Below are 15,144 nucleotides of genomic sequence, written 5' to 3'. Positions count from 1 at the left end.
GCAGATATAGGTTCTACAACAAAACATTATTTACTCAAAAAATGTGTTAGACAATATGTACTTCTCATTCAAAAAGGATTCAAACCACTTGAGAGGTAACTGAAGAAAGAATTATTCATAAAATTCCAATTCCTTATCTATGGACCATCTTAGTCAATGCTAAAGAAAGTGGCACACACATTTCATTGTTTTGGTCATCTTTCAGAAAGGAACCATGGCTTTCTGGAGGAAAAATTGGCCTAGAAAAAATAATACTAAAACTTAGCCACCAAAAAGTCCCTTTGCTATGCAAAAGATCCACGCTTTCATGTAAAGGCCCAATGCCATAGAGCAATATTCAGAAACTTCTAGGAGGTATAGTAGATCTGATAAAAATATAGGTGAACTAATAGCAAAGGCCTAATTTCTTTCTTAAAAAAATAAATTTAAGAAATTTTTTTTTTTTTGCAACAGAGAGAAACTATGGAAACAACAAAACACGGAACTATTTCTTTGTTATGGAAGGCAATTTTACACAGAGCTAAAATGGTTACATGATAAATATGGAGTATTGCCTTAGACTCCATACTGAATCTGCCAACTTAAAAACATTGTAGCATTCTGGCAACATGTATTCCAGACAGCTAGTCACTTGACAATAACACATTAATAACATGGTAATTTAAGAACATTTCAGAAGCCCAACAAGACCTACTCTTTCAACCTATATATTTCAGGTTAAAATATATAACATTTCCAGAATTTTAAACGATAATTCCAGATCAGCCTGAACTGTTAGTACTCTCACAATGAGACTATCAAAAATGCATGTTTAAGTTATCCATCACAATATCCCATTCAATGCAGGGAAGCCAGGAGCTAGATTGCCCATTTCTGTGTTGTTTCCAGGGGACATCTATATTTGCCAAGTTAAAGCAGAGAAACAAAAATGAGTCTTCTAAAGAAAGTGTCCACATTAAAAATTAAGGTATAGCCCTGGATGTGGACAGCTCAATAAGCTACAAGGTACAACTCCCTCACTAAGAAATCAGAAAGCTAAGAAAATAAAAAAACTTCACTAGCTTTGAAACTTGGCGGTGGCAGGGGTGGGGAGGGTTGAGGGGGGGGAGGCGCAGGCACAGGCAGAAGCTTTGGTTTTTTTCAAAAGTGACCTTCACAAATCAGTTCTGTGATAGTTCCCATTTTCTTTTGCAGTTTAAGCCTCAATCAGATCAGCAGTCTTCAGGGATTTTGAAATCACTATAGATTAAAATCCTCTCTGACTCAACTGTTTCACTAACGCTGAGTGAGTATTTAATAATTCTACTTGTGAGAGACTTTTTGGACAAAAATCCTGATGCATGTTACCTTCAGATGTCCCACAGCTGCACAACAGTGCAAAGCAAACTACTTAGTTGCTTCACCACTCACGGGAGAGAAGCGGAAATATATTACTAATAATTCAACTATTTAGCAGGCTTCACTGAAAGCATTTTTTATAATACTAAGGCAGCAACTATCACCTACAAAGGCAAAAGGCTCCTGCCAGGTACTAATGATCCATTCTCACAGACTGAGTCCAAGGATAGGACATTAATAACTGTGATAGATAGGCTAGAGTAAAGTTAATGAATTTCTTAACTTTATGCTTCCAATAATAAAACTACTCAAGCTTTAGTATTTGGACTCTCTCGACATCCACAGATCAGGCACTCTGATACTCAACAGGTTGAGTAAATTGAATCCATATATTGTATTTACGTTCTCTGTCAAGGTTGCTTCTCTACATTTCAGTGATCAAAGGCAAAACAGTCATCAACCCTGTAGCCTTCAATACTATGTTCATTACATTTAATCAAGTGCCAACTCCAACGTATTATTTACCAACCTTAAGAAAGTTCAAATGCATGGCGCTGTTTAGTAACAAATACAGGAAAGGAACTGAATTAATACACAGACAATCCCACCAAAAAAGAAAACCAACCAAGGCAAATGAATATCATCCTCTACATTGTGCAAGGAAATAAATTTAAAATGCATAAAAAAGTCCAGTAAACATGTGTGAGGAGGTTTTCTACCTGAGGCAGCATCAATCACTGTGGAAACTCCCCTTCGATCAGAGACTGGGCGGGATGACCCTGGCATGCTGACTGGGTCAGAGCGGACCGGCTGGATCCTGCAACACAATTTAATTTAAATCACATATGTTACTGGCATGAACACTATTGCTTGCTACAACAGACCTTAAATCAGGAATGCTGAAACAGCTCAATCCATTAGAGAATCCTTCATTCTAAATCCAGACAAAATGGGAGTTGGAGTCCCTAAGTCTTGTACACAGCCAAACTATATTCCTCCACTCCAACACCCTTTCTAACTCATTTTTGTGTGTTACTCAACAGATTTTTAAATAAGGGATTTTTTTAAAAAAATGATATTAAAGTGACAGAAAGAGTAGAATGGGACAGGGAACAAAATACTTTATAATGAAATCTTTGGCTTTCACAAGGGACACATATGAAGAGCTCCAAGACTCTTCAAATTCATTAATGAAATCATAGCTAGTAATGAGTTCCATAAAAGGCAGCAATGCATGATTCAAAATTTTAAGAAACTTCCTTATAATTATCAACAAAACACAGGATAACAAAGCTGTGTTGTGAGTGCAGGGGTCTAATTTAGGACCAGTACTAACCAAGTAACTTCCATAAAATTCCCAATTAATATACAAGAATTAATTGGGACCACAGCAAAATGGCAATTTATTACAAAAAGTAGTGTAAGAATAATGAATGTTTAAACACCAAGGGAAGTTTTCTAGCTACATCAGAATAAATATTATTAACATATAAATATCTGGAGTTGGGATATCCAGGTCCTGAGTCTGATAGTGAACAAGGTTATAAAAAAAAAAAAAAAACAAACCTAATGCCCTTTAATAGATGAATGGATAAAAAAAAATGTGGCATATATACACAATGGAATAAAAGAGAATAAAATCATGGCATTTGCAGGTAAATGGATGGAGTTAGAAAAGATAATGCTAAGTGAGGTTAGCCAATCCTAAAAAACCAAATGCTGAATGTTTTCTCTAATATAAGGAGGCTGATTCATACTGAGGTAGGGAGAGGGAGCATGGGAGGAATAGATGAACTCTAGATAGGGCAGAGGAGTAGGAGGGGGAAGGAGGGGCATGGAGTTAAAATGATGGTGGAATGTGATGAACATTATTATCCAAAGTACATGTATGTACTTTGTGTGAATGAATATACTTTGTATAAAACCAGAGATATGAAAAATTGTGCTCTATATGTGTAATAAGAATTGTAATGCATTCTTCTGTCATATATAAATAAAAAAATTAAAAGAAAAAAATTTTAAAAAGGTCTTGGGAGTTCAAGGAAACTTTTACATGTATTTCTGGTAATTCATTCATAAATGGCTATTTACTGAATATTGACTGCATGTCACCATTATTTTAGGAAGAAGTAGGGAAAAAATGAAACACAAGGTCTATATGTGGATATATGACATAGCACATGAACATTAATGAATTGATGTTAAAGAAATTGAATTAGAAAATAACATTAAAAAAGTTCAGAATGAGAAGGGAGAATATGCATCATTTAGTATGTACAGATCAATGATCAACTGCATGTATAACAGTGGTTAGGTAAGAGCATACTGCATAACTCTCTTGGTTTGTGTTACTACACAATATGAAATCAGTAATGACAAAATAAGCTAGCAAATAATTTCTCATTAAGTAATACATAACCGTATATGCAGACTCTACAGAAATGGATCTGTATATAGTATGCTTACTCCTCTGTATCCATGGTTTCAGTATCTTGGATTTAACCAACCATGGACCAAAAGTATTCAAGAAAAAAAAAAAAGCAAAAAACCAAAACTGTTATCTGTACTAAACATGTACAGACTTTTTTCTTGTCATTGTTCCCTAAACAATATTGGGTAACTATTATTTACATAGCATTTACATCATATAAGGGTTACTCATAACAGAGTGATGATTTAAAGAGAGGATATGCATAGGTTATATGCAAATACTATACCACAATAAAAGGGACTTGAGCATCCTTAGATTGTGGCATCCTCAGGGCTTCCTAGAACCAATTTCCAGTGGATACCATGGGATAGTTATAATAAGATATGTAGAGATGAAGAGGAGAAAGAAGTGTCTTTGAAGCACAAGACTAGAACAGGCAGAGCCTTAGAATTTTAACGAAGTAGGAAAAATGCATGCATTCTTGATGTACAGGATTTGGCTGAAAAAAGAGTTCATAACATTATTATTGGTGGGGGATAAGAAGTGATGATAAAAACACGAAACAGATTCCAGAAGCTTGAAATGCCAATTGCAGATAAAGAAATCAGTTATTGAAAATAAAGTTTGAAAGTATGTGTGTTTGTTGTGGTACAGGTCTTGGACACAGCTATGGAAGAACATCTAGCATTCCACTGCAGCTAATTTTTCTAAGGCAGTCATGGTAACCCCTCCTATCTTGGCAGTAATCACTTAGTTCTGGGATGTGCAAGCCTAAGCAAATATGGCCCAGTAACAAAAAGATAGCATATTTGAAGTTTCTTGTTCTTGAGAACAACAAGAAGCTAGCTTGTCAAAGATAGTCAGTTCATCCACAGTAAAGGCCCCATCCAATCTAAACACTTTCTTATTTGGAATAATTCATTTTCTATTATTTATTAAGCTTATATTAGGGTTTCTGAATAATCCAGAGTTGGGGACAGGTATAGATTGGCCATGAATTAATGTGTTACAGCGGGGCAACAAATACATAGGTCTTTTTTTCTATCTCTTTATTTTATGTATATTTACACTTTTCCATAATTAAAAAAGATAAACTGGTTATGATTATAGAAACATTCTGGAATTCAATAGTGGAGATGGATGCACACGATGGTGAATATTCTAAACACTGCTGTGCACTTTATGCATGGGGGGGTGCTAGGGATTGAACCCGAGGCCTTGTGCATGCTGGGCATGTGCTCGAGAATGGAGCTATACCTCCACCAACAGTACCGTACACTTAAAATTGGTGAATTTTATGTTATGTGAATTATATACCAATTAAAATAAAATGATTGTTACCAATCTTTGAGGAGATAGGCGTGAGTAGAAAGGGTGATTCTGAATACTCAGCTTCATTTACATTATGTTTTTTAGGTCAATCAACAAGTATATCATTAAATTTTTTACATTTTGGATCCTTGCTGTGGATAAGGAACTGCCATGAGGTTAAACTTTATCTGATTTCTTTATGACAGTCAACATATTGTTTATCTACTTCCTACTGGGAGATGTAGGCAGGCAGACTATGACTGTACAACATATTTATGATATCTTTTTTTTGTTTTTGAGAGATAGAGAATTTTATAATATTTATTTTTTAGTTTTCGGTGGACACAACATCTTTATTTTATTTTTATGTGGTGCTGAGGATCGAACCCAGCGCCCCACGCATGCCAGGCGAGTGCGCTACTGCTTAAGCACATCCTCAGCCCAATTTATGATATATTAATGGAGTACAGGGACAGTGTAATAGGTACTAAGGATCAACTGATACAAAAAAAATTTAGTAAAATTCTTCACAGTTTAAAGGAGAACGGAAGACTGATGCCCAGCCATAGTGCCATTGTGTATAAGTCTGAAAAATGTAGATGTACCACAGGTGAAGCACTGGACTAGAAGAGAGTAAGCAACAACGAGGAGAATTTGTTTTATTTTATTGCATTGTACTAGGGATTGAACTCAGGGATGCTTTGCCTCTGAGCTACACCCTGAGCCCTTTTTATTTTTAATTTTTACTTTGAGGAAGGGAGTTGCTGAAGGTCTCACCAAATTTCAAGGCTGGCCTCTAACTTGTGATCCTCCTACCTCAGTCTCCTGAGTCTCTGGGATTATGGCAATAAGAATTTCATTTAGTTGAGTCCTAGTTGAATGCTGGGGTGGGAAATGATATGTAAAAAGACACAAAGTTGATGTGAGTTAAATCTGAATTTCTCATTAAAACTATGCTGCAATGGGAGCTAAGGTCTTAAAAAAAGAGTCTAAACAAGTCTATTTGCTCAAATTTTAAAATATAAATTACAAAGGCAATCAAAAAAGATTTATAAAACTGGTTAATATAAATATTTTTAGTAGTCAATAAACAGAACAATATTCTAATCAAACATAAACAATTTAAAGTCATTTTGATATAAAGAATACTGGGAGCTTGGGCGGGGGATGTGGCTCAAGCGGTAATGCGCTTGCCTGGCATGCACGGAGCGCTGTGGGTTCGATCCTCAGCACCACATTAAAAAAAAATAAAATAAAGATGCTGTGTCCACAGAAAAAAATGAAAAATAAATATTAAAAAAATATTCTCTCTCTCTCTCTCTCTCTCTTCTCTCCCTCTCTTTCTCTTTAAAAAAAAAAAAAGAATACTGGGAGCTCTTTTGTATAAGAAGGAAAGTCTCTGAGGAATATGCTAAAGGATTTTGGAAATGTAAGTACATTAAAAAAAAAAAAGCAAGATAGAAAGATCTTAGGAAAAGGGTGGTGTCCGAGGTAAAGGACAGTGATGACTGCTGGAGGCAGAGCTGTGTGGAGAAGCTCAAGACGGCTTCCCAAGACTAGAGACAGGGCCTTCCAAGAACAGCTGCTGACAGGCACTAAAAAAAATAGTGATAGGTTCTTGTACATGTTTCAGCAAAGAGAATGAACAGGTTACATAATTATAAAGAGAACAAGTGGGTCACCTATTTTAAAAGCTTTATTATTAACATTTAAATAATGACTGTGGTAAATGGATAATGATCCATTCAATCATCAAGTTAACGGCTGACTCAATGTGACTACCTGAGAATGGCTCGACTAACTAACGAGACCATATTTTATGATAAGCAACACTGAAAATTCATCTAACACCCATGATATCCTGTCCTTGTTGACTGACATCGTGGTAGAAAAGTGTCAGTTTTGTAAAATGTATTGGAACCAAACAAAAATTTAGGGAAGAAGAAAATCACACAAAGTAAGCATCTAAACATACAAAAACAGACAAAACATACAAAAACAAACACTAAACAAGGACTTGGTTTCTCCTTAGGAACTTTCCTTTCTACAAAGATCCATCAGTGAGTGGAAAGCCAATACGTAAACAGGGAGACATAAAAAGGAACCAAGTGACTGGAGGTGTGGCTGCTGGCAAATGAAAAACAGAGTGGAAGGATTCCCAATATATTTTGGAATATGAGATAAAATTTGATGAGTTACATGCAGCAAGTGAGAAAGGTGGAGATGACTAGAATAACCCCTAGATCCTGGCTTGAGTACTAGCTGCTTAAAGACTCATGTAAAGAGATGAGAAAGGTAAGGGGAAGAGCAGGATTAGGGATGAGCTGAATAGCTGAGATTCAGACAGGGGAGTGTTTGACACTTTGGAGACCATGAGAGGAAACATCAACCAGGCAGCTGGCTCTACTCCAGGTGTAGTTCCCAGAGCCTTGTAGAGCACCTGGCGGGTACTCAACAAATATGTACTAAATTTAAAAATAAACAAGAAAGACCTAATCCAGCTTTGCAATATATATATATATTTTTTTTTGTCATAAAAATGTTTAGGGGCTGGCATTGTGGCTCAGTGGCAGAGTGCTTGCCTCACACATATGAAGCACTGGGTTCGATCCTCAGCACCACATAAAAATAAGTACATAAAATAAAGGTATTGTGTTCATCTACAACTAAAAAAATATTTTAAAAAATGTTTAATTGCAGGGATTGGGGTTGTGGCTCTGGGGTAGAGTGCTTGCCTAGCATGTATGAGGCACTGGGTTCGATCCTTAACAACACATTAAAACTAAACAAATAAAATAAAGGAATTGTCTCCATTAAAAAAAAAAATGTTTAATTGCAGTTGGGGTTGTGGCTCAGTGGTAGAGGTACTGGGCTCAATCCTCAGCACCATATAAAAATAAATAAAACAAAACAGAGGTATTATTTCCATCTACAACTAGAAAAAATTTTTTTAAATGTTTAATTGCTGTTGGCAAAGAGATAAAAATTTCATGAGAATGGAATATCTTTTACCACAATTGTATTTTAAAAAATATTCAAGAAGGTCATACAGTTGCTTTATAATCAAATCTAGAGGGTTGGGGATATAGCTTAGTTGGAAGTCTGCTTGCCTCGAATTCACAAGGCCCTGGGTTCAATCCCCAGTATCATACACACACACACACACACAAAAAAAAAATCTAGAAGCATAGATTTGTGTTGGGGGTGGGAGGTGGGGAGGTGGGGAGCTGCTGGTGATCAAACTCAGGCCTTTGTAATGATAAGCAAGGACTCTACCACAGAGCTACAGTCCCAGGTATGTGTATGTGTACGTGTGTGTGTGTGTGTGTGTAAGGGAGAAAAAAGGCACAGGAGATTATACGGCATTAGACTGAACCCTTCATTATTTGTAGCACCTCAGTATGGCAAGTCTTGAGGGAGCAAATTAAACTGCTAAGCAAATGTGAGACCACGAAAGCAAAAAATACCTGTATTGCATTTAAAATGTAAGTAATAATAATAAAAAGCATAATTTGTATACATGAACTATGGTTCTGGCAAAAAAGGAGTGTAGGGTAACATATAATAACACTCAATTTCTCATCCTAAAACTTTCTATAATCTAAAAGAAGGGTGACAATTCACAATAGCAAGACTGTGGAACCAACCCAGATGCCCTTCAATGGATGAATGGATACAAAAAATGTGGCATTTATACACAATGGAGTATTACGCAGCACTAGAAAATGACAAAATCATGGAATTTGCAGGGAAATGGATGGCATTAGAGCAGATTATGCTAAGTGAAGCTAGCCAATCCCTAAAAAAACAAATGCCAAATGTCTTCTTTGATATAATGAGAGCAACTAAGAACAGAGCAGGGAGGAAGAGCAAGAGGAAAAGATTAACATTAAACAGAGACATGAGGTGGGAGGGAAAGGGAGAGAAAAGGGAAATTGCATGGAAATGGAAGGAGACCCTCATTGTTATACAAAATTACATATAAGAGGTTGTGAGGGAAAAGGGAAAAAAATAAAAAAATAAAAAAACAAGGGAGAGAATTAAATTACAGCAGATGGGATAGAGAGAGAAGATGGGAGGGGAGGGGAGGGGGGATAGTAGAGGATAGGAAAGGTAGCAGAATACAACAATTACTAATATGGCATTATGTAAAAATGTGGATGTGTAACCGATGTGATTCTGCAATCTGTATACAGGGTAAAAATTGGAGTTTATAACCCACTTGAATCTAAAGTATGAAATATGATATGTCAAGAGCTTTGTAATGTTTTGAACAAACCAATAAAAAAAATAAAAGAAGGGTGATTCAGGATTAGATGAAGTCTAATTGAAAGGAAAAAAAAATCATAATCAGATTTCAACATTTAGAAATGTGGGCCAAATATCACAAATGAGGATGGCTATTCAAAGTGTCCTGAATTTAGAGAAATCACAATCTGAAACACAAATATTGATCACATGTGTTCAGATGTTAAGAGATGACAGTGAATCACAGGTAACAGTGCATACTGTTGGCAACATGATATCATGTCACAAATGTTACCAAGGATGCTCATTTTGAATGAATTTGCCAATCCTACCATTAAGTAACTCCCTCGTTCTCATTGCCTACCTGAGACTGTTGAGATCAAGGTCATCTGTATCAAAATCCAAAAGAGGTTGTGGAGTGTCACTTGGACCATGAGACTGCAACACAGATGAACTGGAGGATATGACTGTGGTTTGGCCTGAGGGGTGGATGGTTTTGAACTGGAACTGTGGACCCATCCACAGCCGTCTGTGGGGTCCAGTGTGTGTAACAATTTCAACCTGAAAAAGAGTTGGAATCATGATTTAAACAAATCACAAGTAGAATTTGAGGGCCTTTCACAATACCTGAATCCCATATTCTTGAAGCCCATCTTGATGTGGGAAAGGGTCGGTGTACCCACAATCAAAGGTGATCATAGTTATAGCCTAAATACACATTCACTATATCCCTTTACTGGTTTTCACTGACATTATAAAAATTCATTTGTGTAAATACACACACACATGCATCACATACGCAATTCAAAAATTATGAAAGAGAAAAGACTAGTTTCTGGACTTATATAACTAATATTAGCTCCCTAGGGATTATCTTTTTTCATTCATTCTACACTACTTACCTTCTAGTGGGCATCCCTGGATACTATACCTACTAATCCACATATTAAAAGCAATTCCTTCACTCAACATCAAACTCATGAAGAAGTTGAAATTGTTCCTGAAACTTTACCTATCTCAAAATAAAAAATAAAAAAGACTGGGGATTTAGCTCAATGGTAAGCATCTGGATGTTCAATCCCCAGTACTCCCATCCAAAAAAAAAAAAAAAAACCCAAACCCCCCCAAAACACCCAGCAACTCAGGAGGCTAAGGCAGGAGGACCACAAGTTCAAGGAAAGTCTCAGCAACTCAGTGAAATCCTATCTCAAAATAAAAAATAAAAAGGGCTAGGGATAGGGCTAAGTGATAAAGCACTCCTGAGTTCAATCTCCACCAGTATTAGAAAGAAAAGGTCTGACATACTTTTTAACACCACAGCTAGTTTCTATAATTCAATATTATAATATTTATGCTGCTTTCAAATTTTAAAAAACCCTACTTTTAAATGGAAAATCATATGTATTTTCTCAAACTAAATTTCATATTTAAAATATTGTTATTTAATTAGTTTCCTCAACAGCCACAAACACTGACAGGCATTTTATGCACACACGCACATGCACACACACACACACACAAAACACATACATAGTAATACCAAAATACTTTATAAATTTCATCATCTATGAAATGGATAGGGAAATGTTGCCAATATTATCTTAAACACTGTAAAGAAAAAGCATATAGAAGACAATGTGCAAAACCTGAAAATGTGTGTATTTCATGGTTTTACAAATGATCAACTTGAATAAGAAACTAAATATGCAAACCTTTGGTGAAAAACTACTGTATTATCTCCAAGTCTTGTCATTGCTATATCTGTGTCTACGCAAACACTTTAGGGAGCGACTTCCCCCCATTCCTTGAATCTTTGCCCTGGTTCTTTTATATTTAATCACATTTCTCTGATTGCAGTGATTAATTCTTAACAAAACATAACTGAAAAGGTTCATAGAGTGTAGTTCTGTGTTTTTGAGTCTGAAAGGGCAAAAGCATCATGGTCTTGGAACAATATGCACATTCCCACTAATCACAGGGAGAAAAACATTGAGATTGAGGACAGTGATTTCTGATTCAAATAGTTGTATTCAGCAATGTAAATTAGGCCACAGATAAAGCATTCTGTGTATTTTAAGCTCAGAACCATCAGTGTCACAGAGCCGAGAGGTAAACAGATGCCTGTGCAATCTCACTGAGGCGATGGCCAGATGTTCCTGTATTCCGCTCCTGTTGTGCGCAGGACAAACATATTGTATATACTTTCACACTGACAGCACACATTACCCCTTCTTCTAATTGAAAAGTTGAAGTGAAGGACAGTGGTTTCTTTGCCAGCATTCTTGGACAATATTTTGATTTTGGAAAAAGCATGTGCATTTTGGGTTTAATTTATCTTGTATCATCAAGAGAGGATGGGCTTTCATATGTCAGAATCTGAGCCTTCATTCAAGGAGATTCCCTTGAGTATTTGTGGTGTAATAAATTAAATAGATGTTACTTAGAAACTTCTTGATTCTCCAATTGCCAGATTCATTTTCACTTTTCAGGCTACCTTCCCTGAGAAAGAAATGAAACAACAAAGGGATTCCACTTTTTCTGAGGCATCTGTCTGATGCAAAGCTGCCAGATTGGTAATCTGAGACAGGTCATTAACTTCATCAAATGATGTCAGACTTGAGGCAGACATAACATTATTTGTAGTGAAATCACTTGTAATCTCATCATTTGACAACTGCCCATGTATCTTTTATTTCAAAGCTCCCGAGTTAAAGACAGCTCCAGTAAGGTACAGGACCTTCAGTTAAAGCTGTTACAGGACAGGTTTAGAGCACTACTTGAACTTAGGAAAGGAAACCTAGTCAGGCACCATCAGGATTTGTGCACAGTACAATGCTGAATTTCCATAATGAAAGTATGGGCCATCTTCAGAAAATGCTGGCTCTACAAAATGATTCCCAAACACTGTTGAATGGCTTCATTGTTTTAACAAGCAAAACTCTTACTTTAAATCTGATGAAAATGTGTTCCAAAGAGTCTGTCTAAAGTATAAGGTCTCAATGACCTTAAATGGACTGTTGGAAAGATATATACATTTTATGCTCTCTGTATTAAAGCTAACTCACATACACACACTCACTCTCTGTGTATATATATGAACATAGATTCTTATATATGAAAGGAATGTTTATGTATAACACATGTATGTGCAAAATATAGAGGAATATGTGTGTATATACCTCAGGGAATATTTTTGATAAATTTTAAATATACAGAGAATGATTCATTCTTAATGATTCAACAAAGAATTACCAATTCTATAATTTTTGTCTAAGGAAAAGAATAAAAACAGACAATGGATTCCGTTTTATTTTAATGCTCCAAATACATCATTATTTTTACCTGCGAAAGCCATTCTTCATCTTCTTGTCCACTATGGTCAGATGCTAAACTGTCATAGGACCCATGTCGAGTGATGGGTCCAGGACTTCCAGGGGGAACCACTGTGGGAGAAAGAACACAGATTTCAACCACTTTAATTTATGCAGTGGAGAAATGGGTATGAATATAGCCAGCTCAAATACTGTGGTTATGTATAAGATAAAGATGACATTTAAAACACAGAGGCAACTCATACAATGAATGAATAAATAAAACTGAAGTTCCTAAGAATAAGAAAATTTTTCAATTAAGAGCATACTTTAAAAACTATCTGTAGGGCTAGCCAGGTGTGCTGGCACAAGCCCGCAGCCCTAGCTACTTGTTGAGGCTAAGGCAGGAGGATCACTGAAGTCCACAAGGTTGAGACTAGCCTGGGCAACATAAGATGCCAGATTTTTAAAAAATGATATCTTATCACTATAAAATAAACAAACAACTAACTTCATATTAATATCAAAATGCATTGAGGAATAGCAACAAATCTATTCACTGGTGGACTACATTAAAAGTCTTTAGAAGAGCCAGGCATGGTGGTACATGCCTGTAACCTCAGCAACTTGGGAGGCTGAGGTAGGAGGACTACAGGAGGCTGAGGTTTGAGGCCAGTCTCATCACCTCAGCAAGGTCATAAGCAACATAGTGAGACTTATCTTAAAATTAAAAAAATAATAATAATAATTTTGGAATGTAACTCAGTGTTAAAGTACTCCCAGGTTCAATGTTCAGTACAAATTTTTTTCCTTTTAAACAAACTACTTACCCATTAGTATCAACTAAATGGTGGGCATAAGAATGTAAATTTAATTAAAAACACTTTCAGTTGCTAAATTTTTTTTTATTTATCCAATATTTCACTTTCTTGGATATTTCAGTTTTCCCTGACTTTGACTCGGTAAGATACAGTCAAACTACAGTCTACTTTCTCATACAAAAAGAACATTTGCCTAGTGGAAACAGAAAAACAATTCAATAAATATAAATATTTTATCCTCCCAAATCTTAGCCTCTTCTTTGGAAGATCCACTCACTCATTCTATCCATCCATCTCTAAATGGACTTTATTTTGTCTAGAGCTGTTTTAGGTTCACATTCAAATAGAAATGAAAGTGCACAGATTTCCAATATACCCACTACCCCCATGTATCATTTTAATACTCTGAGAAATCAAACAATGAAGTAATGAGAAAATGGAAAAAAAATAAAAGATGGGACAGCAACAGTAGGAAGAAAAGTAGAAGAGCATTAAAGAAATATGGACAAAATAAAAAAGAATGAGAAACAGAAAACAATCTCATCACTTGTACCATGCAATAATGCAGTATATACATGTATAGTCAAAAGTTTTCTTAGGCTAGATTCCTGAAAATGGAATCAGAGGATGTGAATGTTTTAAAATTTCTTCCTACATATTCCCAGAAAGAGCTATACACTTCCATGAGCAGTAAAGAAGGATGTCAATCTTAATGCAATCTTGACAGAACAAGGTATTTAGAACAAAATCTTAGGGAAACAGATACAAATGAAGAATACGCAGTATAACCTAGGGCAAGACTTAAAAGACACATGCTCACCAAAAGCTTATCTTAACTCCTTACAAGAGGAGAAATAGGACTGAGTTCAGTCAGTTACTCAGCAGATGTATACAGTGTTGAAATGAAGATCTGTGGTAGTTAAAACTGCTAGCTAGCTGCTACTTCTTCAAAATCATAGTTCTATAACTGAGAGGCAAGCTGGGGTTCGGCACAAAACATAGATGACCATGAAGGGATACACCTAAATTCTTGTGATGGAAATGGTATCATAAGGCAGAGAATGTCATAATAATTATCAATTGTTATTTAAGCATTCTTGGAGAAATAATTATGGTATGTTTTACAAAGAATATAAGTCAACTGATGTTTTCAAAAGGCTGAGTTGTTCCCAAATCATCAATTTTATAATAAATTTGATATTAAATTATTAACAAAGATAGAAAGATAGGATCCCTCAAATCCCCAAAAATTTGAGTAAATAGTCAAAAAGCTGAACAATGACAAATACCAAGTATTACAATGTGCTTCGGAAAGCAGATGAGCAAAGAAGATCTTTAAAGGTGGGAGTAAGTCATACAGATGTCTGAGGGTAAACTATTACAATGGCAAGATCAAGTACAAAGATTTTTGAGGTTGAAATATAATGGGGATATTTTAGTAAGAACTGTCATGCCATTGTGGTTGAGGGGGTGAGTCAGGTTGCAAGTGGAAGATGAGGGGCAGGGAGAGAGGCCCATGGGTAGAAAAAGGGCTTTTATTTTTGGGGGGCGGGGAGAGCAATAGGGATTTAACCCAGGGGAGTTTTGCCACTAAACTACATCCCCAGTCCGTTTTATTTTTATTTAAAACAGGGTTTTGCTAAGTTGCTTAAGTCCTCCCTAACTTGCTGAGGCTGACCTTGAA

At 35.9% G+C, this 15,144-nt stretch overlaps 1 protein-coding gene across 9 annotated transcripts in view; it reads right to left on the bottom strand.

The window, feature by feature from the left end:
• Bcas3 (BCAS3 microtubule associated cell migration factor) overlaps positions 1-15,144 on the bottom strand; it is a 575,514-nt gene that overhangs the window by 261,050 nt on the left and 299,320 nt on the right. For all 9 annotated transcript variants that reach the window (XR_011705010.1, XR_011705011.1, XM_071603381.1 and 6 more), the window contains 3 exons: positions 12,671-12,771; positions 9,693-9,889; positions 2,058-2,155 (listed from right to left, as the gene is read on the bottom strand). Coding sequence is in view for 7 of the 9 variants with exons in the window: in XM_071603381.1 (XP_071459482.1) it covers positions 2,058-2,155; positions 9,693-9,889; positions 12,671-12,771 (396 nt within the window). In the remaining 2 variants the exon portion in view is untranslated. The remainder of the gene's footprint in view (positions 1-2,057; positions 2,156-9,692; positions 9,890-12,670; positions 12,772-15,144) is intronic.

Source organism: Marmota flaviventris, chromosome 17 (genome assembly GCF_047511675.1).
Source record: "Marmota flaviventris isolate mMarFla1 chromosome 17, mMarFla1.hap1, whole genome shotgun sequence".
Classification (NCBI taxonomy): Eukaryota; Metazoa; Chordata; class Mammalia; order Rodentia; family Sciuridae; genus Marmota; species Marmota flaviventris.
The sequence above is the reverse complement of the archived record's forward strand: the minus strand, read 5'-3'. Positions and strand labels throughout refer to the sequence as shown.